General features: G+C 47.4%; 1 protein-coding gene across 2 annotated transcripts in view; it reads left to right on the forward strand.

Annotated features, from left to right (window-relative positions):
• The first annotated feature begins 1,291 nt into the window (after window positions 1-1,291).
• The window catches only part of CLMN (calmin), a 2,282,147-nt gene continuing 2,258,221 nt past the window's right edge, over window positions 1,292-25,217 (forward strand). Inside the window, exons 1-2 of one of the 2 annotated variants that reach the window (XM_069637682.1) lie at window positions 1,302-1,518; window positions 2,377-2,710. In XM_069637682.1, coding sequence (XP_069493783.1) covers window positions 2,629-2,710 — 82 coding nt within the window. In that variant the 5' untranslated portion in view covers window positions 1,302-1,518; window positions 2,377-2,628. Of the gene's footprint in view, window positions 2,711-25,217 lie in introns of both variants that reach the window. The other variant, XR_011283770.1, reaches the window with a different exon arrangement.

A 25,217-nucleotide genomic window follows, 5' to 3' on the forward strand; every position in this document is an offset into this window, starting at 1 on the left:
CTCAGTGGCCCTAGGTGGACGTAGAGCCACATGGGTGCAATCAATGGCACCAAGCACTTTGGGGAAGTGTGCCACCCTGTAAAAGTTCTGAACCACTGCCTGCCTTTCTGCGGGTGTTCTGGGCATGTATATGTGCCTGCGGACTGAGGGGCGTGAAGTCATGATTGCCAACACCTGGTGTAGGCAGCGTGAATGCGTGGCCTGTGAAATGCTCCTGACGATGGCAGTTGTCCGCTAAAATGACCCAGTGGCCAAAAAATGCAGTACATTGAGCACCTTTTCCAAGGGGCTCAGTGCTTGTGAGCACAGGGTGGGTGATGTGAGGTCATCCTCCCACTCAGCAACCAGGTCTTGGATGACATGGGTTGGAAACCTGTACCTCCCATAGACCTGGTCATCAGGCATCCCAAAAAGGCTGGTCCTGGGTAGAAAAATGCAGGGCCTACCTATCCTCCTCCTCCTGCGGTGTCCCACGACCACCGCTGCGAGGAAGGGTACATTCATCGTAGCGGTATGAGCTTGTTTGTTGTTTGAATGCACTTTTATGCTGTGCAGGGGCGCTAACACAAGCTTTCGCCTGGCGTACATGTTTCCGGCTTAGCGCGTCTTTTGGGGCGTGCGGGTTTCCTCTGTTCGATTCCATGAATACGTGTTATTAGCGCGCGTGTGGACATTATGAGGATTTTGCAGCAGTACTTCCCCGTAACGCCCACATTTTCGCATGTTGTTCCCTATTCCGCGTGATCCGCCCCCTTTTTAGGTGTGTGCGCTGGGAGGTGTGTGCCTTCACTGGGTGTCTCACGCACAGCCTTCGGGATGTCGCAATGACTTTTGCGCCACACGTGGATTCGGAGCAGGTCCCAGGTAAGCCACCTACAGCGCCTTCCATAAATCGGGAAACGGGTGCTTGCGTGGGTTTCGCACACGTGAGCTGCAATTTTCATGCTTGGGGCCCCGTTTTCGGCACACATTCATTCCATGAATTACCCTCGTAGTGTGTAATTTCTTGTAGGGTTCTATAGACTATTTTTAGACGGTTAGCTCTGCTTTGTGTAATTTGCTGTTCGGGGTCATCTGATTTCCGCAGGCAATGTCTAATGACAGTCTTGGGTATTGTGGACATGTTCCGAGTGCATTCTTTGTGTTAGGGTTCTGTTTGCTGTCTTCGGAGGGAGTGCCTAGAGTCTATGAGGGAAGTGCCTGCAGCAACTCTCTTTAGCCCGGTTTTGCTTTATACACCTTACGTTTCGCCAGTTGTCTGACTTCCTGGCCACGCCCAGGCTGTAGCTCGTGTAAACAGAGCTGCGTCAGCAGACCAGGTGTGCAGGTCACACAGGCAGCATCACAATGTGCGGGGGAGTCCTGCAGTTATAGGAAGCGGAGTTCTCAGATATCCTGCGCAGCTCAGTGGATCTCTCAATCGCTGGAAACTGCCCCTCTTCGATCAGTGCGTGCTTATCCCTTACTGCACCTTTCAGCGGTGGAAAGGGGGTTTCCGCGTCCACATGGGTCCGAGGGGTGAGAGCTCACACACTCCTGTAACCAACTAATCACTTTCCTTCTCCATTAAAAAAAAAGCATTTCCCCTTTCCGAGCCTTCCTGTTCCCTGGAAAGTAGTGCCCTATTTTTCACACTATCCCTGATATCCTAAAGGTAACAGAGTGGTGGCCCCGCTCGCGTTTTCTGTTCTCTTTCTCTGCTCCCTTTCTAAATCCCTCATTTTGCACCCGCACCTCCTCTTCCAGTTTCTCCGTACCATCCCGGCTGTTTCTCTTGCAGGGTTGGTGGTCCTCGCAGACCTACTCACGCAATGCTCTAGCCTTCTGTTTGGGCAGCATGTGCTGCCACTATCCGGCTCTTTCCCTTGCACGAGCAATATCCACACGCTCTCCCTAGTCTGTCTCCCTCTTTCAGTACTGTATTCCTCCTGTATTCGGGCCCTCCCTGCCTTAAATGGCTCAGGTACTAGATGAAGCCCCAGCATGTTCGTGACCTCTCCTTCCAGATTTAAGACGCAGCATCTCCTTTCCGCCCTACTCTTGCCCCCCTCTGCTGTAATAAGGCATGTGTTCCCGGATCTCTTGTAAACAAATCCAACTGGCTTCACTCACTTACTGCCTTCAAGGGCCCCGGTGTTCTCTTTCTAAACTTTCCAGGAGCCCTTCACCCCACCTGGCCCTATCTGCAGTAAGCCTCTCCCTGCTAGTTCCATCTTTTCATGAAAGACACAGCCTGACCGCAAGGACCAGCCCTCGCCCTCTGCTCTGCCCATTCTTGAGCTCAGCTCTCTTTCCCCAGTCCACTGTTAATGCCAGTCTACGCACCGATGCTGTAATCGCCCCTTAACCTCCTGCCCCCGTTGCCTCTGCTTTCAGCCGCTCGTCTCTTGCCCTCTCACTCCACTTCATGCGGTTTCTGAGACTGCCTCGCTCCTCCGACCTTCCGTGATGGCAGAGAGTGCTGTGCCAGTGTGAACTCTCCCGGGGCCGCGACTCCTCTCTGATCAGGGAAAGCCGCTCCCCGCCTCCTTCCCCTGGGGACCAGACGCCTGGCGCCACGCTCTCCCCGAAGCCGCCCCTCTCGGTGTCAAACATTCTTGGTTTTGTTTTGCAACCCGGAGAGCCCCCATGGCTGGGCACGAATGGGACTGGTTCCAGCGGGAGGAGCTCATTGGACAGATAAGCGACATCCGAGTCCAAAATCTACAAGGTAACGAAAAAAAAGCATGCCTTTAGTCCCAAATGTTCTTTCGTTTTTCTATTTGCTATGCGTTGTGCTACCCCAGCAACCATCAGCCCTGGCTACAGGAACAGCCCACATGCATCAGATCATACGCGCCAGCTCCCGGCATTTAGTCCCAGATGAGAAATGTCGTTACCTTTTGCAAAAAAAAAAAAATCTGTTTGTTCGCCTGTTTTACATCAATTGTATTATAGTTGAAAGCCTGGAACTAGACTGAGCATTGCACCGCTAACTATTGTGTACTGAGAATGATGTGTAATCTAGAGAGCACACGAGATGTAGGTCGGAAACTGCACCGAGTCTTCAGTCTTTAAAGTGTAGCCTGTGTGTGTGTTTTTTTTAATCGTTTTGCATTCTGTGTGGGCTTGCAGCCATGGTGTGTGTAATTAGTACCCTTCTGGCCACAAACAGGGTGTGGAAAGCGTTAAAGAGATAAATACTTGTAGCATTTTAAAGGGACACTACACAACTTGTCATCCAAACTTTTTTCGTAAACAATATTTGCACATTTTATCCATACCGCAATACATTTCTCATTGTTTCATTAAATGCAATGCCCCCTCCCATGTATGTTAACTTTAGCTCATCACCAGAGCAATTCTTACCCAACTCACACGATCAAAACAAAATGATTCAGATCACCGAAAATAAGCACTTGAGGAAAATCATGGTTGTCCATTAGGGTTTCCCGTGGTTTTTGTTGCACGAGGAATGCAGGCTGACCAACATTGAAGTTGTGATAACTGTACAACCGCTCATTTATTAGCTTCGGCTCTGGGGATATACTCATCTCCCTCTCAAAACGTCTACTGAAAGACAGTCTTCGAGTGTAAGAAGTTCATTTCCGTGGTTAAATTATTACATCAAATCCGTCTTGTGTTCACTTGGCCATGGACGCTTTCTTAGTAACAAACTGGACATTGGTAACTCTGAAAGAAAGCAGGTGGTAACCGATTTCTTGAAGGTCTGGGATAAAGCCAGGTGGGACAATGAAGAGGGGGGAAACAAAGCGTTACATTTTACCACACAAATGTAATTAGCACTGCAAATGCAACAGGCTCCTCCATGCACATGTTCACAGCCAAGGAGAAGGGCAGTCATGCTATGCTTTAGAACCAATTTTTTGTTCCCAGATTATAGCGGAGCCAAAAGCGCAGAATAAGAAATCTCTATGCTTAAGGGATGAGGCTAATGATCTACATTTTACGCTTTTTTTTTTTTTTTTTTTTTTGCCCGGCCTTCAAGACTCTCAGGAAGAAATTCCTTATGCCCTCATTGAGGGCCTGCGGAGTGTAACAAGCCTAAATGACTGTTAAGACGGATTTCTGAACTCTGTCCTGGAGGGGCAGAGGTTCAGAAGGCCAGCCTAGTTTCTTGGAACAGGGGAACCTCTGGACAAGCCAGACCAATCAGGGTAGCGATCGCGGCGGTCAAGACTAGGTCTCAAGAGGGGTGAGGGTGACTGAAAGCCCGCAATGAGCACACAAAGCAAGGTCACTTACAAATTACTCCAAGCAGGTGTTATATTAAAAATATATACACATTTATTACAAGGCCTTTGTAACATTGACCGTAGCGAGAAATCACAATATAACTCCAGTAAACCAACACATACCAAACCAATACAATATATATACAAACGAGTCTAACAAGTTAGACGCACGAAATGTGTAGACCACCTAGATGGGGAGGAAAACAGGCAGTGCGAATAATAATTAGACCCAGTCCGCCTTCAGAGGCCCCTAACTAAAAGGAAGTCCAAGCCCTACGAAGAGTGGAGCCTTGTGCTCAAAATTACCTGCACACGCTGGTGTCAACGGGCAAAAAGGGGAGTCTCTTCGAGGGAATCGGGCAGTTTAGTTCGGTGAACAAATGAAAATGAACAGAGCTCCGCGACTCAAGCGCAGCCTCCACTGTGGGCAGAAGCAGAGCGCGAGTACGGAAAGGCGTGCTGTTAGACAGAGCGGGGAAAAGCTATGGGCTCCTGCAGGAGGGCGACCAGTTCCTAGCGATGCTACTCACCGGTCCCCGATGCAAGCAGACCCAGGCTTCTCCGCGTCAGTTTCAGTGCGGGCAGGTTTAGATAGGAGCAGGGGACGTCTCGTCGTTGTGTAGATTCCGCAGCAGCAGAAGTTGAGTTGACGACGTCCCAAACGCAGTGAACCCGCACAGTTTGTTACCACAGCAGGGCAACGGAGCGGCCATGTGTATTTCAGCCAAATGTACACTACTCACTTCAGACCTGGGAATGCCAAGTATACGAATCGTGTGAGAGTGACAAGGACTCGTAATACAACACAACCTGACGGCGGTTACAGAGCAAGGCTCCTGGGTAGGCTGGTCAGTCTGCTGGATGGCCCAGAGACACTTCCGAAGGCTTACGTGCAGGAGATGGTGAAGATGCCGAGAATAGCTGTCCCCGCTATTCCAAGGGTCGAAGTACCAGTACAGGCCTTCTCGTTCGATCCGAGGTAGAAAGGGTTTCACAAAGCGACAGCAGTGCAGAGGAGCAGTCTTTCAGCGGGTCACCAACGATTCCTCGGTTCAGCCTCGTGGTTGCAGGATACTTGGCTCCTGTATTCCTTTGTTCGTGAGAACTCAGGAGATCGACCTGGTAGTGGCGTTTCCAGCCCCCTCTTATCCACGGTTCCCTTCGCGCCAAAACGGAGGGGACCCAATGGGAGATCCGCTCATCAACACTCACACCATACGTGGACCTATCACGGACCATGGGGGTCCCAGGCATTCACACCACCCTAGACTCTCTGGAGCCCAGGATGTGTATTGGGACCAGACATCCCAGCCCCCATCTTGGAGGCACACACAGGCCTGTAGAAGCCCGGGAAAGCATCTGTGTTTCGCGGGAAAGTACATGCCCAAATAAGGAAGGCCCCAGGTCGGCTCGACCTGGGGGAGGTGAAGGGGGCAAGATGGTCAGCGGACATGACAAAGAGCCTCGTGGTCTGGCCATTTTGGAAGCCAGGCCACCATTTTGGGCTAAGCGCGAAAAACGCGCTTAAAACGCCAAAAGGAGCTCAAAAACACAAGAAACGATTGTTGCCACCAATCCCGTCTGTGATTCACTTGCACTGTTCATTTACAATCCAAAGAGAGTATCTAGGGCCTGTAGAAGACTAGAGACCCAAGAGAGCAGTAACTTATCTTACAGTGCCCTCTTGTGCCATGTTGCGCGAAAGCTGCAACATGATAAAGAAACTACGGAAAACAGCGTTTCCCGGTACTGACTGTCTTAAGGGCATGTCAGTTTCCCCGTAAGAATGGAGCGAAAGCCCAGAGGAGTGCAGCAGAAGGCTGCACTTCTCTGGCAAAGTCTAGATCATGGTGAAAACAACAGCAAAAAGTTTAGGGGTTGCCACATGGAAGGAAAATTACCCACAATTAAGAAATCTTTCCTAACAATGACTGTCAGGCTTCTCTTATCAGTCCAGGATTTCTCTATTGTGCAATGTGTTTACTTATATATTGAGAATGTGCTCACATGGCGAAAGCAGTTACTATCTGGGAACAATATGTTGGATTAACTATGTTGATTTTTATTCTATTTTAATTGTATCAATTGGATTGATGTTTTAACTGCAAATGTGAGGTTTATAATCCTGTATAATGATTGATGGATTTTTAATCCAAATAAACTTGAATTTTGACCTTTTTGACCACATTTACTCAGCCTTGTAATTTTAAATTGACCGTTGTTTGGTTCGCCAATCTATGCCAGCATGTGTAAGCTAATTGTGCCTTCTGAAAGCAGAGTTACATTTTTGTTTCACATACTTCACACCCATTCCCTTATTAAGATACGATTCTGGTCCTGTTTGTCAGTACATGCTGGGACGTGTAGTTATGAATTTTACCACTATAAATCGAATACTATCGTGTTTGCACAGGGCCAGGAAACATGCTGCACCATTGGCTTCCATCCCCTGCTCCCATGCAGCGCTTCCAGCTCCTGCTCCCATTCAGTATCTTGGAATCAAGTTCGGACACAACAGTGTGTAGTCAAAGTGACTTTACTCTCTTGCCTCCAGCATAACATTAACCCCACCTTTTCCACCTGGCAGCCTCCCCACCCACGTGATATGGGTCATGAATTTAAAGACACCACAACCTCCCCCCTTTTTAAACAGTTAACATTTAGTCAATTTCTTCAATGAGTCTGAAGTCTGTCCCTAGCAAAAGTCCAGAAGTCTTGGCCTGTGAAAGGGGGCCCATTGTTGAACTTCACTGTTCAGGACCCCCTAAGCCATGAACATCCTTTTGAGAGCAGGGATGCTGTGATACGCAGCTGTGGAGGAGACCAGCTGTATTTCTGGGTATCTAGAGTATTTGTCCATGGCTACAGGTACGTAATCACACCCATCTATTGGCCCCAAAAAGTCAACGGCAATTTGGTCCCATGCCTTCTCTGGTAGTTCTGTCATTTGCAAAGGTTTGTGTCTGGTATGCAGGTTAATGACGGTGCACTTGGAACAGTCTTTAAGGAGCGCTTCGACTTGACCATCCAGGTGGGGGAACCAAACCCTCTGTTGCAGAAGTCGCTTTGTTGATGCTATGTCTCTATGCCCTTCATGTGCAAGTTCTAGTATCCTCCTTAGGGTATGAGGTATGAATAACTTGGTCCCTTTTAACAACAAACCTTTCTCTGTCCACGTTAACTCATTCCTGACAAGCGGCAGCCTTTCAGTGTCTCATTGTACCTCCCAGGCAGGCACACTCTTCCCCCCCCCCCTCCTGCCTGTTTTGTTGTTTCCACCTTCCTGACCTCAGGCACTGCAGGAAGGATCAGGACTACCTGGTCGTTCTCTGACTCCTGAATGATCTGGTTGATGTCAACTCCTTTTTGTGCTGATGCCTGGACCACGTAGTAAATGTACTGGTCCACAATTGTCTGACCTGTCTCTGCAGAGGAGACCGGAAGGAGAGACAGGAAGTCTGCAGGATTTTCTTCTTTACTGGCCCAGTGTATAATGCAAAAGCGATAGTCTTGTAAACGTAGTCCCCATCTAGCAATCCTGGGTGGCATTTTGGCCTGGGGATTTCCATAGATGAACAGGGGGGTCTGGTGGTCTTCACAATTGTGAATGGCTTTTCATACAGGAACAGGTGAAAATGGTCACAGGCCCACGCCACGGGCAACCCTTCCTTCTCGGCCTGAAAGTAGGCCTGCTCTGCCTTGGAAAGGCTCCTACTGGTGTATGAAACAATGTGCCATTTGTCAGGCAATTCCGGACTTGGGCCAATATGGTGCCTAAACCTACCAAGCTTGCGTCGACAGTGAACATAGTGTCTCTGGCCGTGTGAAGTAGACCACGTTGTCTGCTGACAAATTATCTGGAAAGCCTCCTGGCAGACCTCGGACCACACAAATGCAACCTGTTTCTTTCTAAGCGCTTGAAGGGGTTCGCTCACCGATGCAAAATTCTCTATGCAACGGGCGATAGCTCACCAACCCCAAAAAGGAGCGTAGACCTGATCTGTTGGTGTGTGGTGCAGTGTTGTTTAGAGCGGCCACTTTCTCTGGGTCTGGAGTCATGCCCCGGGCTGAGAACACGTGTCCAAGGAACTGCACAGCCCCTTTCTGAACTCACATTTTTCCTTATCGAGGTGTGGTGAGCAGTTTCTAGTGCCATGCACACCCTCGCCAAAGTGTTGTTGTGGTGGTCCTGATCCTTTCCGAATACCAATATATATATCGTCACTATAGTTCAGGCAGCTGAGAATGTGTTTGATGACGTTATATATTTCAGCCTGAAAGATCTCAGTGGCCGAGGATCCCCCCAAAGCTGAGGTGCTTGTATCTGCAGTGTCCTAGATGGGTGACGAAAGTTGTTATGTATCTGGATTCCTCACACAGCTGTAGCTGGTGGTATCCCATATTCAGGTCGAGCTTGGAGAAAATCTGAGCCCCATTCCCATTCACAAGATGAATAATAGTCCCCAAGCACCCACAAAGGAAGGTCCACACACTATGTTAGTGATAACACAGTCTTTATATAAATAAGGTTCACAGTTATATACACAATCACAATAACACACTTTGTGCTCAGGTTAATTTAAAATGGTAAATATATACAGTTCTAAGTGGTACCACAATTATACTGGGATTCCTTTTAAAATGCATTAACTGTACTCAGTTCAAATGTCGTACAAATCAGTTAATAATGTGAACCAACAATAGACCTAGGAGGAAAGCAGGTTGGTTAAAACAATAGACACAATGCTGGCCCCGTTTACCTAGACACAGTTCTGTGTGAGAATCCCCCCCCCACCTGGGCAAACTGTAAATAAACCTATAATACAAGCCCAGTCCATATATTGTTTCTATGAGTCTTATTTCCTTCTAAACTAGTTCTACCACCCCAATGTACCCGGAATAGTAGATTTCGATGTCTGGTCCTCGATGGATCCTTTGTGAGCGGCTCCCTTTAAGGCAGGAGCCACGGATTGTCGAAATCCCTCGAAGAAATGATGAACGACGTCGAGGCAGCAGCTTCGGTCCTGGCGGTCTGCGGGGATGAGGCATGTGGTGCACCTCAACCGGTGATCATTCGTTGCCGCAAAGAGTCACTGAAGAACTTTGGCCCAGCAAGGGCTTCTAGTTGTCCAGCGTCTCTGCGGTCTTCGGGTGGCAGGAAACCCACCAGCGGATGCTCCTCGGTTTGGCGGCGGCCTCGACTTTCTCTGGCGGGACAAATTGGTCAACGGTGCAGGCGAGAGCGTCCTGGGATTCAAAGTGTCTTAATCAGGTGGAGAGTTGCAGCTCTAGTCGTCGGCGGCATGGCGTCAAGCAGTCCCCGCTTCTGGGCAGCACAGCTTCGACGGGCCTCCAGCAGTTATAGCAAACCTGCGAACCCGGGTCGACGACGGTGGACGGCTGTCCGGTGCTTCTCTTCATTCTCCTCGGCAGTCCCCGTCTCCGGTTGGCAGCCTGTTAGGGGATCTGACTTCCAGGGACCTTCAGCGAAGGTTAGCAGTGCACGAGGGTCCCTCGTTGCTCAGGAAGAGGTCTTCTAGCCAGGTCCTCTCTCGGATCAGTCTCAACGTCACAGCGGCTTTCAGATTGTGGTGAAGGTAACAGCAGTCAACCTTCTTCTTCGGGCTCGGCAGTCGAGATCGAGCATCAGTTTCGACTTCAGCTTCTGAACGATTTCTAGCAGTGAGACGCCCCCATATACACTGTTCTGTCTCTCATTCATTCTGCTGGGTCACACTCAGGCAACCAATCACTCAGAAGGGCATTCAGCAGTCAGGCAGCCAAGCAGGCTTACAGTGCATTCAGGCCTTTCTCCTCCCTCTCAGACATTCACAACAAGGAATGTGTATTGGGACAAGTACCCAGCCATTCAGCACTACATATTGCAATCATACCAGTTTCGGGCGGGCTGTCTGTCTTGTATACCAGAAACTAGACACCCATAACAAGAAGTGCATATTGGTCATCCATTCCATTCGCCCAGGTCCAACCCCAAGGGTGTACCCACAACATACAGTCACTGGGAAGGCTCCAGTTAGTCTGGCCTGGACTTCCCCAAAATACCATATATGGAACTTCCACCCAACAGCCAGTCAGGGGGAAGGGACAGAGGCAGTGCTTCCCAGGACTTTGGTAAAAACAAGGTAACAGGCAATAGAAAGAAAGAGGTCACAGGGCCGATCCTGTTTCCTATCACTAATCAACTGATTCCAATGGCAGGCCCTGGGTATCCCCAAAATGGAGAATACTCAGAGCTCCTGTCAAATTCAGCATGGAGCTGCCACCAGCCTGTACCCTGCTATGTGGGCCACAAACATACACTAGGGGCACAGGGTTGTACTCCCACCCATGGGCGCAATAAGGGTATCCCAAGGGTCTGTACACCAAACCAAAAATAGGAAGAGCTGCACTGCCAGGAGTCCCACATGGACTCCTTGGCAGCAAACAATACAGAACACATATGAAAAAGGACTACAGGACAAGGACAGGGAGTCCCTGTCCCTCCAATGCATTTCCAGCATCACACAGACCTCTTCACTGATGGCGTTGACAGTTGCCCCAGTATCCACTAGGAACTCGGCTGGCAGCCCATTCAGCTGCTCCTTGGCTGAGGGGTTTCCCAGAGCGTATAGGTAACCCTTTTTTCCTTGATTCGTCTGCGGCTGAATGTCTGAAGCCACTCTTTTTCTTTGCTTCTTCTACATATGAATAGCTGGAGCCACTGTCCGATGCAGATTGTTCCACTAGGTAGCAAACATTTGGGTCTCCTCTGAGGTCGAGAAATGAATGAGCGGAGAGAACGCCATTCTGGCTTAGCTTTCTGATGATGGCGCCCCTCCACCTTCCTTTCTTTTTGTCGTCTATGCAAGGGTTCATAAGGCGTCGCAGTCCCATCTGATAGGAGCTTGTCTTCTCCTTTGTCCGGGGCATCAGGGCACTTACACCTTGCCCTTGTGCTTGGCTGCGGGACAAGCAGCACATGGCCTTAAACTGGTTCTCTGGCCCACACACCTCACATTGTTGTCCCAGCACAGGGCATGTACCTTCATGTGGGAACTCATATTAGTATCTATAGTAGAAGGGGTTGCTGTTGCTTTTATGTGGCGGGGATGCCAGTATCTTGTTGATGGACTCGGATGGTGGGGCAGACAATTTAATGTTGTTCATGACCACGACCTGCATTTCGAATATCGTACCTAACCGGGCCATTTGCAGACAGGAAGAAGGGGAGTCAGTTGAAAAATATTTTGCACGAAAAGAAGCTTTTACCTTGTTTATTGGAATGGACATGGACATGGCTATGGCAGAGGGACAAAGCTTTTTGTTCACATTTTGTAGAAAGATTGTTACCACACCTAAAGAATGATATAAAAACGTATGGGTTTACATGGCCAACTCAAGCTGCTGCCCAGATTGTGACTGTGACTAGGTATTATGCCAATATCCATGCCAAAGATAAAGGGTAGAAGGAAAAGAAAATGAAGGAATTAAAAACCATAGCACTAATGCAACATCATAGGTATTTTCACCCTAGGAGAGGCCAGCACTATTCAGCTAGGAATCATTATGAAGATGACTATAGCACAATAGACTGCACAACATAGGGCCAGTCCAAAATCCAATGCCCAATATCTAATCCTGTACAGTTCAGTATAGGTACTATATCGTGCATGGCTCAGCTTGTTGTCACTGATAAATGTGCTTTAAATCTATTGGGAATGGATTTGCTGAAACATTTGCATGCAACTCACCCCAGTTTCCTTGCCATGAAATGCTGCTCTGCAAGAGTTTAGATGTTTTAAAAATCTGCTTTATATAATTCACCTGCTTTTATGCACACCTGATTTATGTTTGTGTTATATGTACTAACTCAAAAACGGGAAGAAAAAAACCCCAGACGGTCTGCATATTTTTCTTCCACATCGGACTCGGTGGGGATTTTATTGGATAGAACAAAAACGCAGCACCTGACAAATGCCAGGTTGACTAGATATGAGCTGATATTATTGGGTTCAAATATTGTTATACAACGTTCAAAACCATTGTTGATGCTTGTAGGTTATCGCATCATTTAGCACATGTATATTGCACACATGATGCAGTCAGAGAATATAATATTTGATAATACCCTTGAAACAGTGCAAACTAAGGTTAAGGCCCCTGCTGAGAAGGAGTTTTTTGGAATGGAAACGGACTGGGAAATATGCAGGTGTTTATTGGCTAGATATGCAAGATGAGGGAAAATGGAAATTACCACATATATATATTTACCTTTAAAGTTCTCCTGTGCTTATGGCCTGTCTCATATAGGTGCTGAAGGATGTGTAAATTAGCTTAATACAGTGTTGAGTAACACTCAACTAAAGACCACTCACGATTGCCTTTCATAAACTGTTTAGTATGTGTGCCCTATAACATTGGGAAGAGCCAGGTAGCCCCAAAAAGACATTTTTCGGCCACAAGTTTCTTTTGTAGTATTACAGCTAGAGTTTATTAAAGTTGCCTCCCTATCAAGAAAAATGATTTGTTAGTGATAAGAATGTATGTGTAGAAAATGGGTAGAAGTATTTCCCCTGGGAAGAGAGTACTGCATTAAGATTTACCCTGATATTGACCGCCTTACACTGTTCGGAGCAACAGTAATGTATCATTTGTTAATGTTGCAACAGAATTTGTGCATTCCGGTGTTGGATTGCCTCCTTACAAAGAAGTTATGGGCTGCCTAGCAAATGAATGGGGTGTGCCAAATTTCAAAATGTGTTCTATCCTCTGTTAATCAACTACTGTAGGAGTTAGCTAAACCTGGTCTATTCTCTGCAAAGCGGTTGCAGATTGGAGTGTTGTCTAAACACCATTGAGGAGGCCAGGACACTATCCAGGCACATGACTGGGTATTTGTTGAGCATTAGGGCTACAACCCAGGTGAAAAATGGCATTGCAGCCATTGCTCGCCACTCAGACGGCAGCAAAGATATTGGGCTGCTAGTTTTGGGTCCACACTTTTTGATTAGCCACACCATTGCCTGCGTGTTTTGCCCTAAAAGCACCCCTTCTGCTGACACATTGGACATTTGCATCCACAAAGACATTTCAGGAGCAACAGAGTGGGCAATATAACTTGAAAACCAGGAAACTGCGACTCAACAGCAACTGGACTGCAAACTGCAAAAAGAAATCCCTTGCCCTAAGGTACAGCTACCAGGTGGGCAAGCTTGCCATCTCCAATAAATTACCTAAAGGGGTGAGGTAATAAGAGACACTCCAAGGGGCAGATAAGCTCCGTGAAACATGTTCTGATGGAATTTCTTTTGTCTGCACTCTATATTCCATGCACAAGTTCACGTGAATGGCTATTTCATTCCAAAGACGATTTGTGTATCTTTATGCTCCTAACAGAGAAAAAGAACAAAGGTGTTGGACCAAGGGGTTTAAGCAGTACTGTTGGGAGTAAATGTTTGTGTTAGGTGGTTTATTATCACTGCAATGTTATGTAGTGCTGTCCTTGTTTAGCATAGTAAAATGTGTCCCCAATGCAACTATGCCACAAAATACAGGCAACTTCAAAATCCACCAAGTTTATTATTATTTTTTTTTCAAATTCAATTTTATTGGCATCGGCACATTTACAACTCAACTCAGGTGTCCTGCAAGCATCATCATGTTATTAGACACCAACAGGGTTTTGACTTTTCTCCCCACCCCCCTCCCTTACCCCAACTGTTTTCCGGCCATTCTAGGGCAGTCGCTTCTTTTCTTTACTTTAGCCCCTCTGGGATCTCAGTTCCTATCTATTACACCTTGAGGTTCAATGGCCTGGGAGGTTGCACCCTAAGTTCAACTGGCATTGCACCGATTCCAGTTCTTCTCTGTCCAACTCTCATTACCCTGTACTTACTTGTCACCTGCCACTTATCATTCTTGCAAATGTTCTGGGTCGTATTTGTGAGAAATGGAGGCCATTCCATGGCTCTCGTCAGTGATCGATTGTGTATCAGTCTCGTTAGCTCCTCCATTCTATATAGGTCTAGTACCTTGGCAACCCATTCCTTTTCTCTCGGGAGGTTCTCCCTTTTCCATCCCCCTGCAAGACATGCCCTAGCTGCCAGCAGGAGATAGTGCGGCATATGCGGTAGTTTCACCCAGTTCTCATCTGTCGTTTCAGTTCTGAATAACACCAGTAGTGGTTCCACCCTCCTTTCCACCCCATCCAGGTCCCTAATCCAGACCAACACTTCTTTCCAGTCCTTCTTTCCAGTACTGTTGTACCTTTCCACAGTTCCATCACATATGGCAATAATCTGCTACTTGACCACATTTCCCCCAGCAGTGAGGATCTGCCCCGAGTGCACTTTCCCCCACCTTGCCGGGTCCCATTGCCACCTATATAGCAGCTTGAGCATGTGTAGTTTATACAGCAATCCTATGGTATATTATGCCACCACGTCACCTAGGCACCAGCACAATAAATACCACACTGACTCCGCATTCCCAGATGCTGCCACCACCTGATCCATGCATGCAAGATTTACCGATGTCACTTTTTTAGTCGACTTTATAGTCGTCCACTCATCGGGCACCTGGACAGCCTCCTGCACTACACTAGAAGCCCTTTTGGCTGTGCAGAATTTTATTCCGACTTTAACTCAACAGTCATACTGTCTAAGAAAGTTAGACTTTTTAGCTAACTTTCTCCATTTATTCTTCTAATAGCGATCATGGCCATCTTTCTCACCTGATCCAGGCCCTATTCTCACGGCATTACCTGCCAGCGCAAAAGTTCCAGCACCATTGCTGGACCACATACCTGCTAACTAAGGTATGCCTAAAACGATTACTTATCAGTCTCATATGATTTGTCATACAATTACGGTAACTAACTGCTACCCCTCCCCTGTAGACATCCTGCTACAGACGTCCGCACTGCTTAAGGTGCCTTTGACAACAAGTCCGTGCTCAACCGAGAATCCAAAATAGGTATGTGTTTAGTATGCAGCCTTGATACAGTACTCACTCTGTATGGTCATTCCCATCTTCTGATAAATCACCCACTTCCTTATGTGTCACCTGTCTCTATAGACGTTCTCCAGCCCCAAACAATGTCCTGATGACGGTTTGGACCCTTCATCTGTGATCATTCTCTACCCAGTGAAGGCTGACTTTTCCCCGAACTAGAAACACCTGCATAATATATGTGTCGACTGTAATATCATCCTACTAAATCCAATAGTAGTATTTGGAACAAATACAATACACGTATGCTATTAACCCTCACCTAATTCAACTGTGATGCTAACAACAGTTTTTTACTTGTTTTACCTCCAATTATAAACCAAAAAAGGTTCATATGTGACAGTTCTAAGTTGTCTTTCTCTTGTGTTATTTCTTTTGTAAACATGCTTTCTACACATGTGTCCAAATTCCATGAATAAATTGAATTTGTTTTCTAAACCAGAAATATTTTGTGACCCTTAATAGTTAGTCTTTGTACACTAGCTTCCTGCCTACCTAGACCTACCTATCCTACACGGTTGACTCTATTTCTCTTCCTTATGCTTATACTGGCAGGCCACTGATGTTCGGTGGGCATTTAGGCATAACATCCTCCATTGATCCGGGTCTATCTCCCTACCCAGGTCTCTCTCCCACCTCTCCTTAAGTGTAGATACCTCACCCCCTCTGGCCTCCAGTAGGGCCTGGTACAACTTTGAGATGAGACCCCTAGTGCCCTTCGCTGTGTCCAGCACTCGCTCCGTGTGTGTCAGATCCCTTCTGTAGTTCCTGCTTCCACCTTTCAGACATTAGCACCCCCTTCAGTTGCAGGTATTTAAAGACCGATAGGTTGCCCACCCCCAGGGCTGCTTCCAGGTCTGCTATCCCCACAAATTCATCCTTCTTAAGAACCTGCCCCACCCTCTCTAGGCCTGCTTCAAACCAGTCCTGGAATTGTCCATTGTCCGGTATGTTATCTTGTATGGGTGGTGCCCATATATGGCTTAGTGGAGAGGGCCAGTTTGTGACACCTTCCATCTCTCTTCTAACTCTCCATAACTTCAATAGTGGACCCAGAATCTTGTGCAAGTGGATTCTCCTCGGCATTGCTCTCATCGGTGCCCATAACCACTCCCCCAGGGTGACTGGGCGGAAACTGTAATTTTCTATCCCAACCCATTGTTTATCCTTGTCCATACGCAGGTGAGGGATCAGGGCCCTGAACTGGGCCGCTCTATAATACGTTCTCATCTCAGGAAGCCCCACCCATCCCTTTTCCTTTAGCTGGATCAGTAATTTATAGGCCACACCCTGCTTTCCCCCTTGCCGTAAGAATCTGAGTATTTTCCTTGTCAATTCCCCAAAGTATATCTCTAGTAGTTCTGTTGGGAGTGCTTGATATAAATATATTCTGGGAAGAATCTCCATCTAGAGAGCATTTAGCCGTCCTAACCAAGAGATTGTTAGATTCTCCCATTGTTCCGTTTCACCCGCTAGTCTGTGCATAAGTGGGGGGAAGTTACATTTGTATATTCTGTCCAACCGCTGCGGTATTCGCATTCCTAGGTACTTCATGCAGTCCCTTTCTACTGGTATCCCCAGGCCCAATCATCTCAGCAGTTGTTCTGGTGTGCCCTCACCCAGGGGAAGGATAATTGATTTGCCAATATTTATCTTAAAGCCTGACACCTTTCCATATTCCTTTATCACCCAAAGTGCTCTCTGTAGAGAGTCCCCTGTGTTCGAATGGTACATAAGGATGTCATCTGCGTACATGCTTATTTTATGTTACTGCTGCCCCACTGCAATTCCCTCTATCCCATCGTCTTCCCCTTATTCGATCCACCAGGGGCTCCATTGCCAGGGTGAACCGTAGGGCTGAAAGAGGGCAGCCCTGCCTAGTACCTCTAGTCAGGCGGATTTCACGTAACGTGACCCTGTTAACCATTACTCTGGCAGTTGGTCCTTTCTAGACCGCTCTAATTGCCCTGCACATCTTAACTCCTACCCCTATTTTTCACAACACTGCAAAAAGGAAGGCCCACTCCACCCTATCAAATGCCTTCTCGGCATCTAAACCTAGGATTGCTTGTTCCCCTGGTTGCTACCTTACATGCTTCATTAGATCAAGTGTCTTCCTAATTGCGTCCAGCCCCTGCCTACCCGCTATGAATCCCATTTGATCGGGATGTATTACGTGTGGTAGTTTTTCTTCAAATCTCGTTGCCAGGATGCGGGTGAAAATCTTTTCGTCCACATTTAAAAAGGCTGGTATGAAGAACAGAGCTACGGGTCGCGTCCCTCTTTGGGGATGACCGAGATCTGGGCCTTACTAAATGATGCCGGGGCCTCCCCTGTCTCAGGATATGGTTATACTTTTTGACCAGGTGTTGTGTCAGGGTTCCAGAGTATTTTTTCTAAAACCCTATCGTATATCCATCCTCTCCTGGGGCCTTCCCGCTCGGGAGGCGGGATATCGCACATTGGACCTCCTCTGCCGTAATCAGACTAAGTGGTCTATCTCTAGAGGTGTGAGTTTGTTCATATGGACCTCGCTCAGGTATGTCCCAACTTCCCCATCTACTCCCTCTGCTTCGGTAGCGTATAGTGTTTCATAGTACTGCACGACTCCCTCCGCAATGCCATTCGGTGTATGCCTGTCTCTCGCCCCCTCTTCCGGGCTCCCCAATTTTGCAAACCACCTTTCTCCCCTCGGGGCTTGGAGCCTACCTGCCAGGAGTGCGTCTGCCTTATCACCTTTTTTGTAATATTTTTGTTTCAAATATCTCAATTTCCATAGCGTCTCTCCCATACCCAGAGCCCTCAACTCAGCCCTTTTAGCCAGTACCTTCCCTCTGAGTTCCTCGGTGTCCCCCTCTACCAGCATGCATCTCCTCCTCCCATTCTGCTATTTCCTTGTAGATTTTCTCTTCTACCAGGCCTCTTTCCCTCTTCTTCCTTGCCCCCTCTCTCATCAGCACACCCCTCCAGGTGGCCTTCCCAGCATCCCATACAGTTTCCATATACACTTCCCCTGTGTCGTTTAATTGGAAGTATTCCGCTATTCCCTCGGCCAGGTTGTCGGAGAAGAGGGGGTCGCTCCAAAGCGAATCGTTACACAGCCATGTGCCCTTTGGTCTGTATAAGCCAGATATTTCAAGAGTGACAGTTACCATGTCATGGTCTGACCACCCCACGGGTCTTATAGCACTTTCTACCAGCCTCAGACTATGCTCTTTGTTGAGAAGGAGGTAATCGATCCTCGTATGTTTCAATGTCGAGGGGAGAAGAATGTGTAACCTTCTTGCCTCGGGTGTTTCTACCGCCACATGTCCACCAATGCGTACCGTTCCATTGCCCAACCCAAATGACCCCATTTATCGACTCCTTTATCCGTGTTATCCCCTCTAGTCTTTCTGTCCCATGTTTAGTTCGCCCAGGCATTAGTGTCCCCACCAATAATGTATAAGTCAGCCTCCCGCTCATGTAGTTTATCCAGGGCTTCTTTTATGAACCTTTCTTGTCCCTGATTTGGGGCATATACTGCCGCCAGTAGCACTTTCACACCTTCCAGAGTTCCCTCTACTATTAAGTCTGCCCTTAAGCAGATTAAAGGCATCACAATCTTGGATCCGACATTGTTTATGGAGGATTATTCCCACCCCTCCTGTTATCGTGGGTCCGGATGCCCAGTGCACTCACCCTACCCCTCCACCTCGCAGTTCTCGCTCCTCACCCTGCACCAGTCTGGTCTCTGCCAAGAATCAGATGTCCAGGGAGACTTTCCGAAACTCCCTTGTTACCAATGACTTTTTGGTGTGGAGTTCAGCCCTTTTACATTTAGAGTGCTCACCTTTAGGCCCTTATTAGCCGCACGTTCCCCCATTGCTAGTTCTCTTTTATTTTTGCCATCTCACAACTAGGTTTTGGTGTAGGCTCAAGATGTATGTCCTTTTCCCTCGGAGGGACTTGTCAAGAATTCCTTAGGTTAGCCCTACTGGTGCCGGTAAACCCCATGAACTTGATACTAAACCATCCAACTTTCAACAAGGTGAACCCCTCCAACTTGGAGGTATAAACATTGACATGGGAGACTCACCGGGAGCCACTTTGGAATGTGTTAGGCAGAATCCAGTGCATTTCCCTTAGGGAGCACTACACCAGATTAGGACTACAGGTGAGAGAAATAAATCCCCTTTGGTATCAGTCTGTACCACAAAGATTTAGTTGGTAGCTGTGGCTGAGCAGTCAGACTTATCTCAAGAGGGAGATGAGCAGTATTCAGGGTTTACACAATAGGTATCACAGTACTATGGAACAAGGAAACACTAACCAAAGCTTTGTACTGTCTTTCACCACGCTTCCCTTCTCGGGACCAGGTATACTGTCTCCCACTTTATCTCCGGCCCCTCTCTCCTGGCGCTCTAATTGCTGCTGCGGGTTTTCCCTGTTGCGTGTGATCGGGATGGTGGTGAACATGTCTCAGCCTGCTGCGGTTGCAAACCCCTCGGGCGTACCGCCTTTGCTGTGGAGGCTCACCACAGGGTCGCACGTGCACGCTATTGCCCCTATGCTGGCTCCTTGCTTCTTTTTGCTGATGGGCACAGCTCTGGGTGCTCCGTGCTTCCGTCTGAGTCCCCTGGCGAGTAGTGTGCTGCCTGTTAGTTCAGCTGGGGTTCACCTGCAGCGCCATTGTTGGGTGTGCCGCAGGGAGCATGCAGTTCGGGTTGGAGGCTCCTTCCGTCGCCCTGCGCTCTTCGTCTCAGGGTGCCTTTGCTGCGGTTTGGCCCGTTTCTCTGTGTAACTACTGTGTTATGCGTGGCGATCGTACTACGCCGGGCTGTGTTGACCATCAAGCGTGGCCGAGGCCCCGCTAACAATGTTGGGAGCAGGCCCCTCCGTGTTACTGCTCTTTGCTCCAGCATCCGAGGCTGCCTTTACACCTGCAGATGCCTCTGTGGTTTCTGCTTCGAGCGGGTGGCCCCACTTGGGATTTCCACAGGTCTGGGTGCTCAATCTCATCTCTAGAGTGCTGGAGGGAGTGGGAGCTACGTTCTGAAGCAGCCATCTTGTCCCGCACCCGCTAGTGGTCTCCCACCACAAATTCTTTTTATGCAGAAGAATGTTATTATGGAAATGTTGGTCATAGATGTAGCAGATTCATTTACTTACTGAAATGGGAACAGTTAAGAGAACTATGTTAAAAAATTGGGCCGATTGTTAGAAATAGGTATTAAAATGTTAGGCTTTTTAACATATGTTCCATTAATAAATATGCTCTTTTTAAAGAAGCCCTTAGCCTGCAAAAACATAGAATGTCCTTTTTATTCAGCTGTTGACAGATGCTCTCAAGCAGCCACAGTGTGTTATGTTAGCCCTGGAGCAGCTGCGTAAAGTAAGGTTAAACCACGGCAGGAGTTCAATTTTAACTCTGAGTCCGTGGCCTGTTGTAATACTATATGAGTTGTAAATGTATAAAGATGTGCCTCTTGTAAATGGGGTGGAGAAAGACGAGGAGACTCAGATGGTCGGTTGTAAACCATGCTGGGCATGCTGTATCGGAGTAAACCTGTCTCTCTGAGCTTTAAGCCAACATTCTGTTCCAGTGTTTCATTTTGCCTTAAAGTTGTTTTCTGAACACAGGCAGGAATACTAGAAGTATTCTCCCACAGCATCTGTGGTAACTCCTGGTAGCTCCTGCCTACAGGGTGATGCTCAACACTCAGGAGCTGGTTTTAGCTCCTGCACACTGAATCTCCATTTTGTAGTCTTCCTCTGATGGGCCCTGCTGAGAAGGCCAGAGCTGGCCTGGTTGGGCTTGCAGCCTTGGACATCCCGCTGCCTTGTCCAATGTCCTGTTGACAATTTTGTTCTCTCAATGCCCCTTTTGGGCTTGCTGCAGTGGGAACTCAGCTCAGCTCCCTTTCTCTTTCCTTAGCATCCATATTCGGGTGCCTGTATTTTCCCCAACGGCTCTCCACTGGCTCTTCAGCTGGTGTGCCTCGGGTCTGGCCCCAGACTTTGATTTGTATTCACGCACCTCAGCGGCCACCATTGGTCTTGCTGGTGCCGCCCTGCACCGTTTATGAGGCCCCCGGCATCGCTGCTCGGTCCTGATAAGCGGGGTCCTTTGCTCCTCCCTCACTAGTATCGTGTTTATCCAGGTTCGGGAAACACACTGCACCATTGACTTCCAGCCCTTGCTCCAACACAGTGCCTTGGAATAAAGCATGGACACAGCAGGGTGTAGTCAAATGTGACTTTGCTCTCTCGCCTCCAGCATAATATTAACCCCTCCCTATCTGCTTGCTCCCTGTGTCTTCCAGCTCCCTCCCTACACACGTCATGACTTCAAGACACAACTAAACAGGATTGGCCTAGCAGATCCTGAGTTGAACGAGTCATATTGTCAAGTAGTGCCCCAAATGAACCTATTTTCTGATTTTTCCATACTTTGACCATTTCTGCAGAGCAGTTGGTGATTTATTGAATCATGAATTTCTGTAAATCACAGGCCTGCTGAAAATTGTATCCCTTAACTATTTTCAAAACCCCCATATGTTCATAATTATAATTGTTCTTTTATAACACACTTAATACCTGAGACTGTTTCTAAGCATGGGACCAGGATTCAAACCTGTGTTGCTATGCATTGTCTTGTCTTGCTTCCAAGACAAACGTGTTGCCCCTGAGCTATCCTCCTGGCCCATGCGCAGGGTTTAATGACTGGTGCAACACGTTACTAGAACATCATCCTGGAAGGGACCTGTGTGTTTTGAAAAGCTAATCGGCTTACTTACAGGTAATCTTTATTACTCCTGCTCCTGGTTTTCCTCGTCACAGTACTTACTTATGAGGGTGTCACCCTTCCTTGACAGAAACCCTTCTTCTATTTCTTTTTACTAATGCCCCTCCCCTTTTTCAGTGGGTGTGTAATACTCCCCTTACCCAAGTGTGCACTGGTTCCCTTATACTTCCAACAAAGATGCCTAGACCCATTCCATTCCATATGGGAGTGAGAGGTGTTTCATAAGTACTGTAACATGGAAGAGCAAGGCTAGGAGTAATAAAGATCAGTAACCAGATCAGATAATTACAGCTTTATCACCCTTTCTCGTCCCAGTACTTGTGAGGTACACCAAACCCCTTGGAATAGGTTGAGAAATCGGAATCTGACCAGAAAGTGTGTTGTGCTCACACAACAGCATTTTGTTTTAGAAATGGCTAAAGTTCACCTTCACAACTCTCCTGGGCTCAGAACAACCCTGCCAAATGAGTGTGCCCCTTTCTGTGTGCCCATTCAGATGATAATGTCTCATGAAGGTGTTAGTCTGCTCACGTAGCAGCCCTGCAAATTTCCTGCATGACCACCACTTGAGCCTGTGCCCATGATGGTGACATTCCCCTGGTGGCTGTTCTCTGTATTCCTGTTGGCAGGAAAAGTCCTGAAGCTCCATAAGCTAGCTTAATGTCTTCTTGTATCCATTGACTGATGGTAGCGGTCGTAGCATTCCTTCCAGGATTTGCTCCCCCAAAAGTGATGAATAAACTATCTGATTTGAAAATCGGAGCTGTGTTGTCCAAGTACATGAGATGTCCAGAGTATGCTATTGTGCCTTCTGTGGGGGTGCCAGATCTTGGAAGAAGGAATGTAGTTCTATTTACCGTGCTAAGTGAAACTTGTACACCACCTTGGCCGGAAAGCTCAACATAGCTCCAATGCCCATCAGCAGTCTAGCGGAATTGATGGCTGGTAAGAACACAGTGTAAAATATTTGACATTTAAGGATAATCCTTTGCATAGTCTTAAAGGGTGACTCCTGTAACGCTTTTAATACCAATGGCAAATGTGATTGCTGTAGCTCGAAACCTGACTCTGTCCAGAATTAGAGAACCCCTTTAGTCATTAATGATCAGCTCTGTCTTGGATTACACTTCCAAAGAGTCTTTGACTGCCTGGATGGCCACCCGTTGTGTTCTCAAGGTTGAAGCTGCCAATTCCACATCAAACTCGTCATTCAAAAATTGCATAATTGCTGGGGTTGGACATTGTAGAGCCTGCAGCCCTTTCTTTTCTCACCATTTTGATAAATGTTCCCAATGCTTGCCATACACCTTTTGGGGCACTGGCTTCCATGCACACTGTACTATCTGTGCTAATTGAGAGGTCAGTCCTAGTCTATGCGTCCTAGTCTCTGCAGCCTCTTCCTTTCAGTCTCCGGCCCCCAATGTGGGACCGTGAAAAACATCTCCACTTGGTTCAGGATTAATGGGCATGGGGGGGAGACGGGAGTAGGTGCACCAGAGTTATCAGCTCCATCACTAAAGGGAACCAAGATTTCCTCAGCCAAATCTGCACCAGGAGAATCACATGAATTGCTGAATCCTAGATCTCCACAACCACCCTTAGAATCAACAGGAGAGACAAGAATTCATATAATAGACATGGCCATAGAATGCTCATGGCATCTATCCCGCACACTTCCGGGCATGGGGACCTGGAACAAAAGAATCACCCTACGCACCCTGGCCATTACGCACAAATGCCTCACAAACTCGGCCCCGAAATACCTGGCAGACAAAATTTGCTTACACCAACCCACACGCACTAGAAGATGATCTAATTCCCACAACTTAGTGGTTCCAACATACAATCTAAAAACAGCAGGTGGAGCCAGTTTACCAGTTCAAGATGCCAAATTATGGAACTCTACCCCCATCCCCCTCAGACAGGAACCCTCCTTCCTCACTTTTAAACCCAGTATAAAAAACTGGCTGAGCAACAAGCCTCCTCAGTAAGATGTATTCACTAGGCTAGCCGATCACCATCTATGCCTTGGCTCAGCCTCCTGTTTAGTTCACTACTGTATTTTATCTCCTGTATCTCACATCTTGACCCACCTGTAACCAGGGTCCTCTTTGTTGATGATAATCTGTATGGCTGCCTGTGTAACCTTTAAGTTTTTCTCAAGCGCCCAGTTACCTCAGGGTTCAGCGCAAGATACAAATAATAAACTAATACAAATCCTTTTCACTTTCTGAGAAGATGCAACAAGTCCAGAACTGGCATCCCAAACTGAGGACCTATTAAATGGAACATCTCCTGATTCTGTTTTCTTTATTCAGATGCTAAATCCCTGTTCTAGGGGTCCGCTATCATATTCTCCTCCCCCTTAATATGTTCCACTTGTATCCACACAAGGTTTGTCTCCACCCATTCCTCCCAAGGAATTTGCCAATTTCTCCTGTTACTTGGACCTGGTGCCCTTATGCCATTGATATGTCTTTTTTTTTTTAAAATGTATATTCTTTTTTATTTTTTTTAAGCAGGGGATCTCTACTCTCTGGAGTGGAGAACCAACAATGAGTACATTTCTGAAAAGAGATGCCAGAGAACGTAATTTGAAAAAAATTACATTCTCTTGGATCTCTTTTAAGAAATGTACTAATTGATAGAAGTATTGTCCATCCTGAGTTGTACTGCCCTCCCCTGGAGAACTGTGCCAAATGCTTGCATGTCCATTCCTGCTGCTGCCAGTTCCCTTCAATTGAAGGAGGGTGCTGCCTGCGGAATCTCCCACTTCCCACTGTAGATCGCCACCACAGCATGCTGACATCAGTGGTAACTATGATTGCCCAAGACTGTCTCAGACGAAACCCTTTTAGCAAATTTTCCAACTGCAGCCACCATAGTAACTATCCTTTCAACTCCCCTGGAACAAGGGAGAATCTTTTCTTTTTGGGCTGCTTGGTCCTGTCTGGAGTGCTTGAACTGGACGAGGACGCCTCCATTTCAAGGTGCTTAGTCTTCTCCTTTTTCTTCCGCTTCCTCTTCTCTTTCTTTTCATGCTCATCGCGTTCTCGCTTAATACAAGACAAAGTTACTTGAAACTGACACCCTGGGAATGAAACAATGTTTTTTCATTTGTGGTGTGTTTTTCATAGCAATGTACGAGCCTATGTCATTCTGTACTGAAACCCCTTTGTCCCAAC

Source organism: Ambystoma mexicanum, chromosome 14 (assembly GCF_040938575.1).
Source record: "Ambystoma mexicanum isolate Mex_15411 chromosome 14, UKY_AmexF1_1, whole genome shotgun sequence".
Classification (NCBI taxonomy): Eukaryota; Metazoa; Chordata; class Amphibia; order Caudata; family Ambystomatidae; genus Ambystoma; species Ambystoma mexicanum.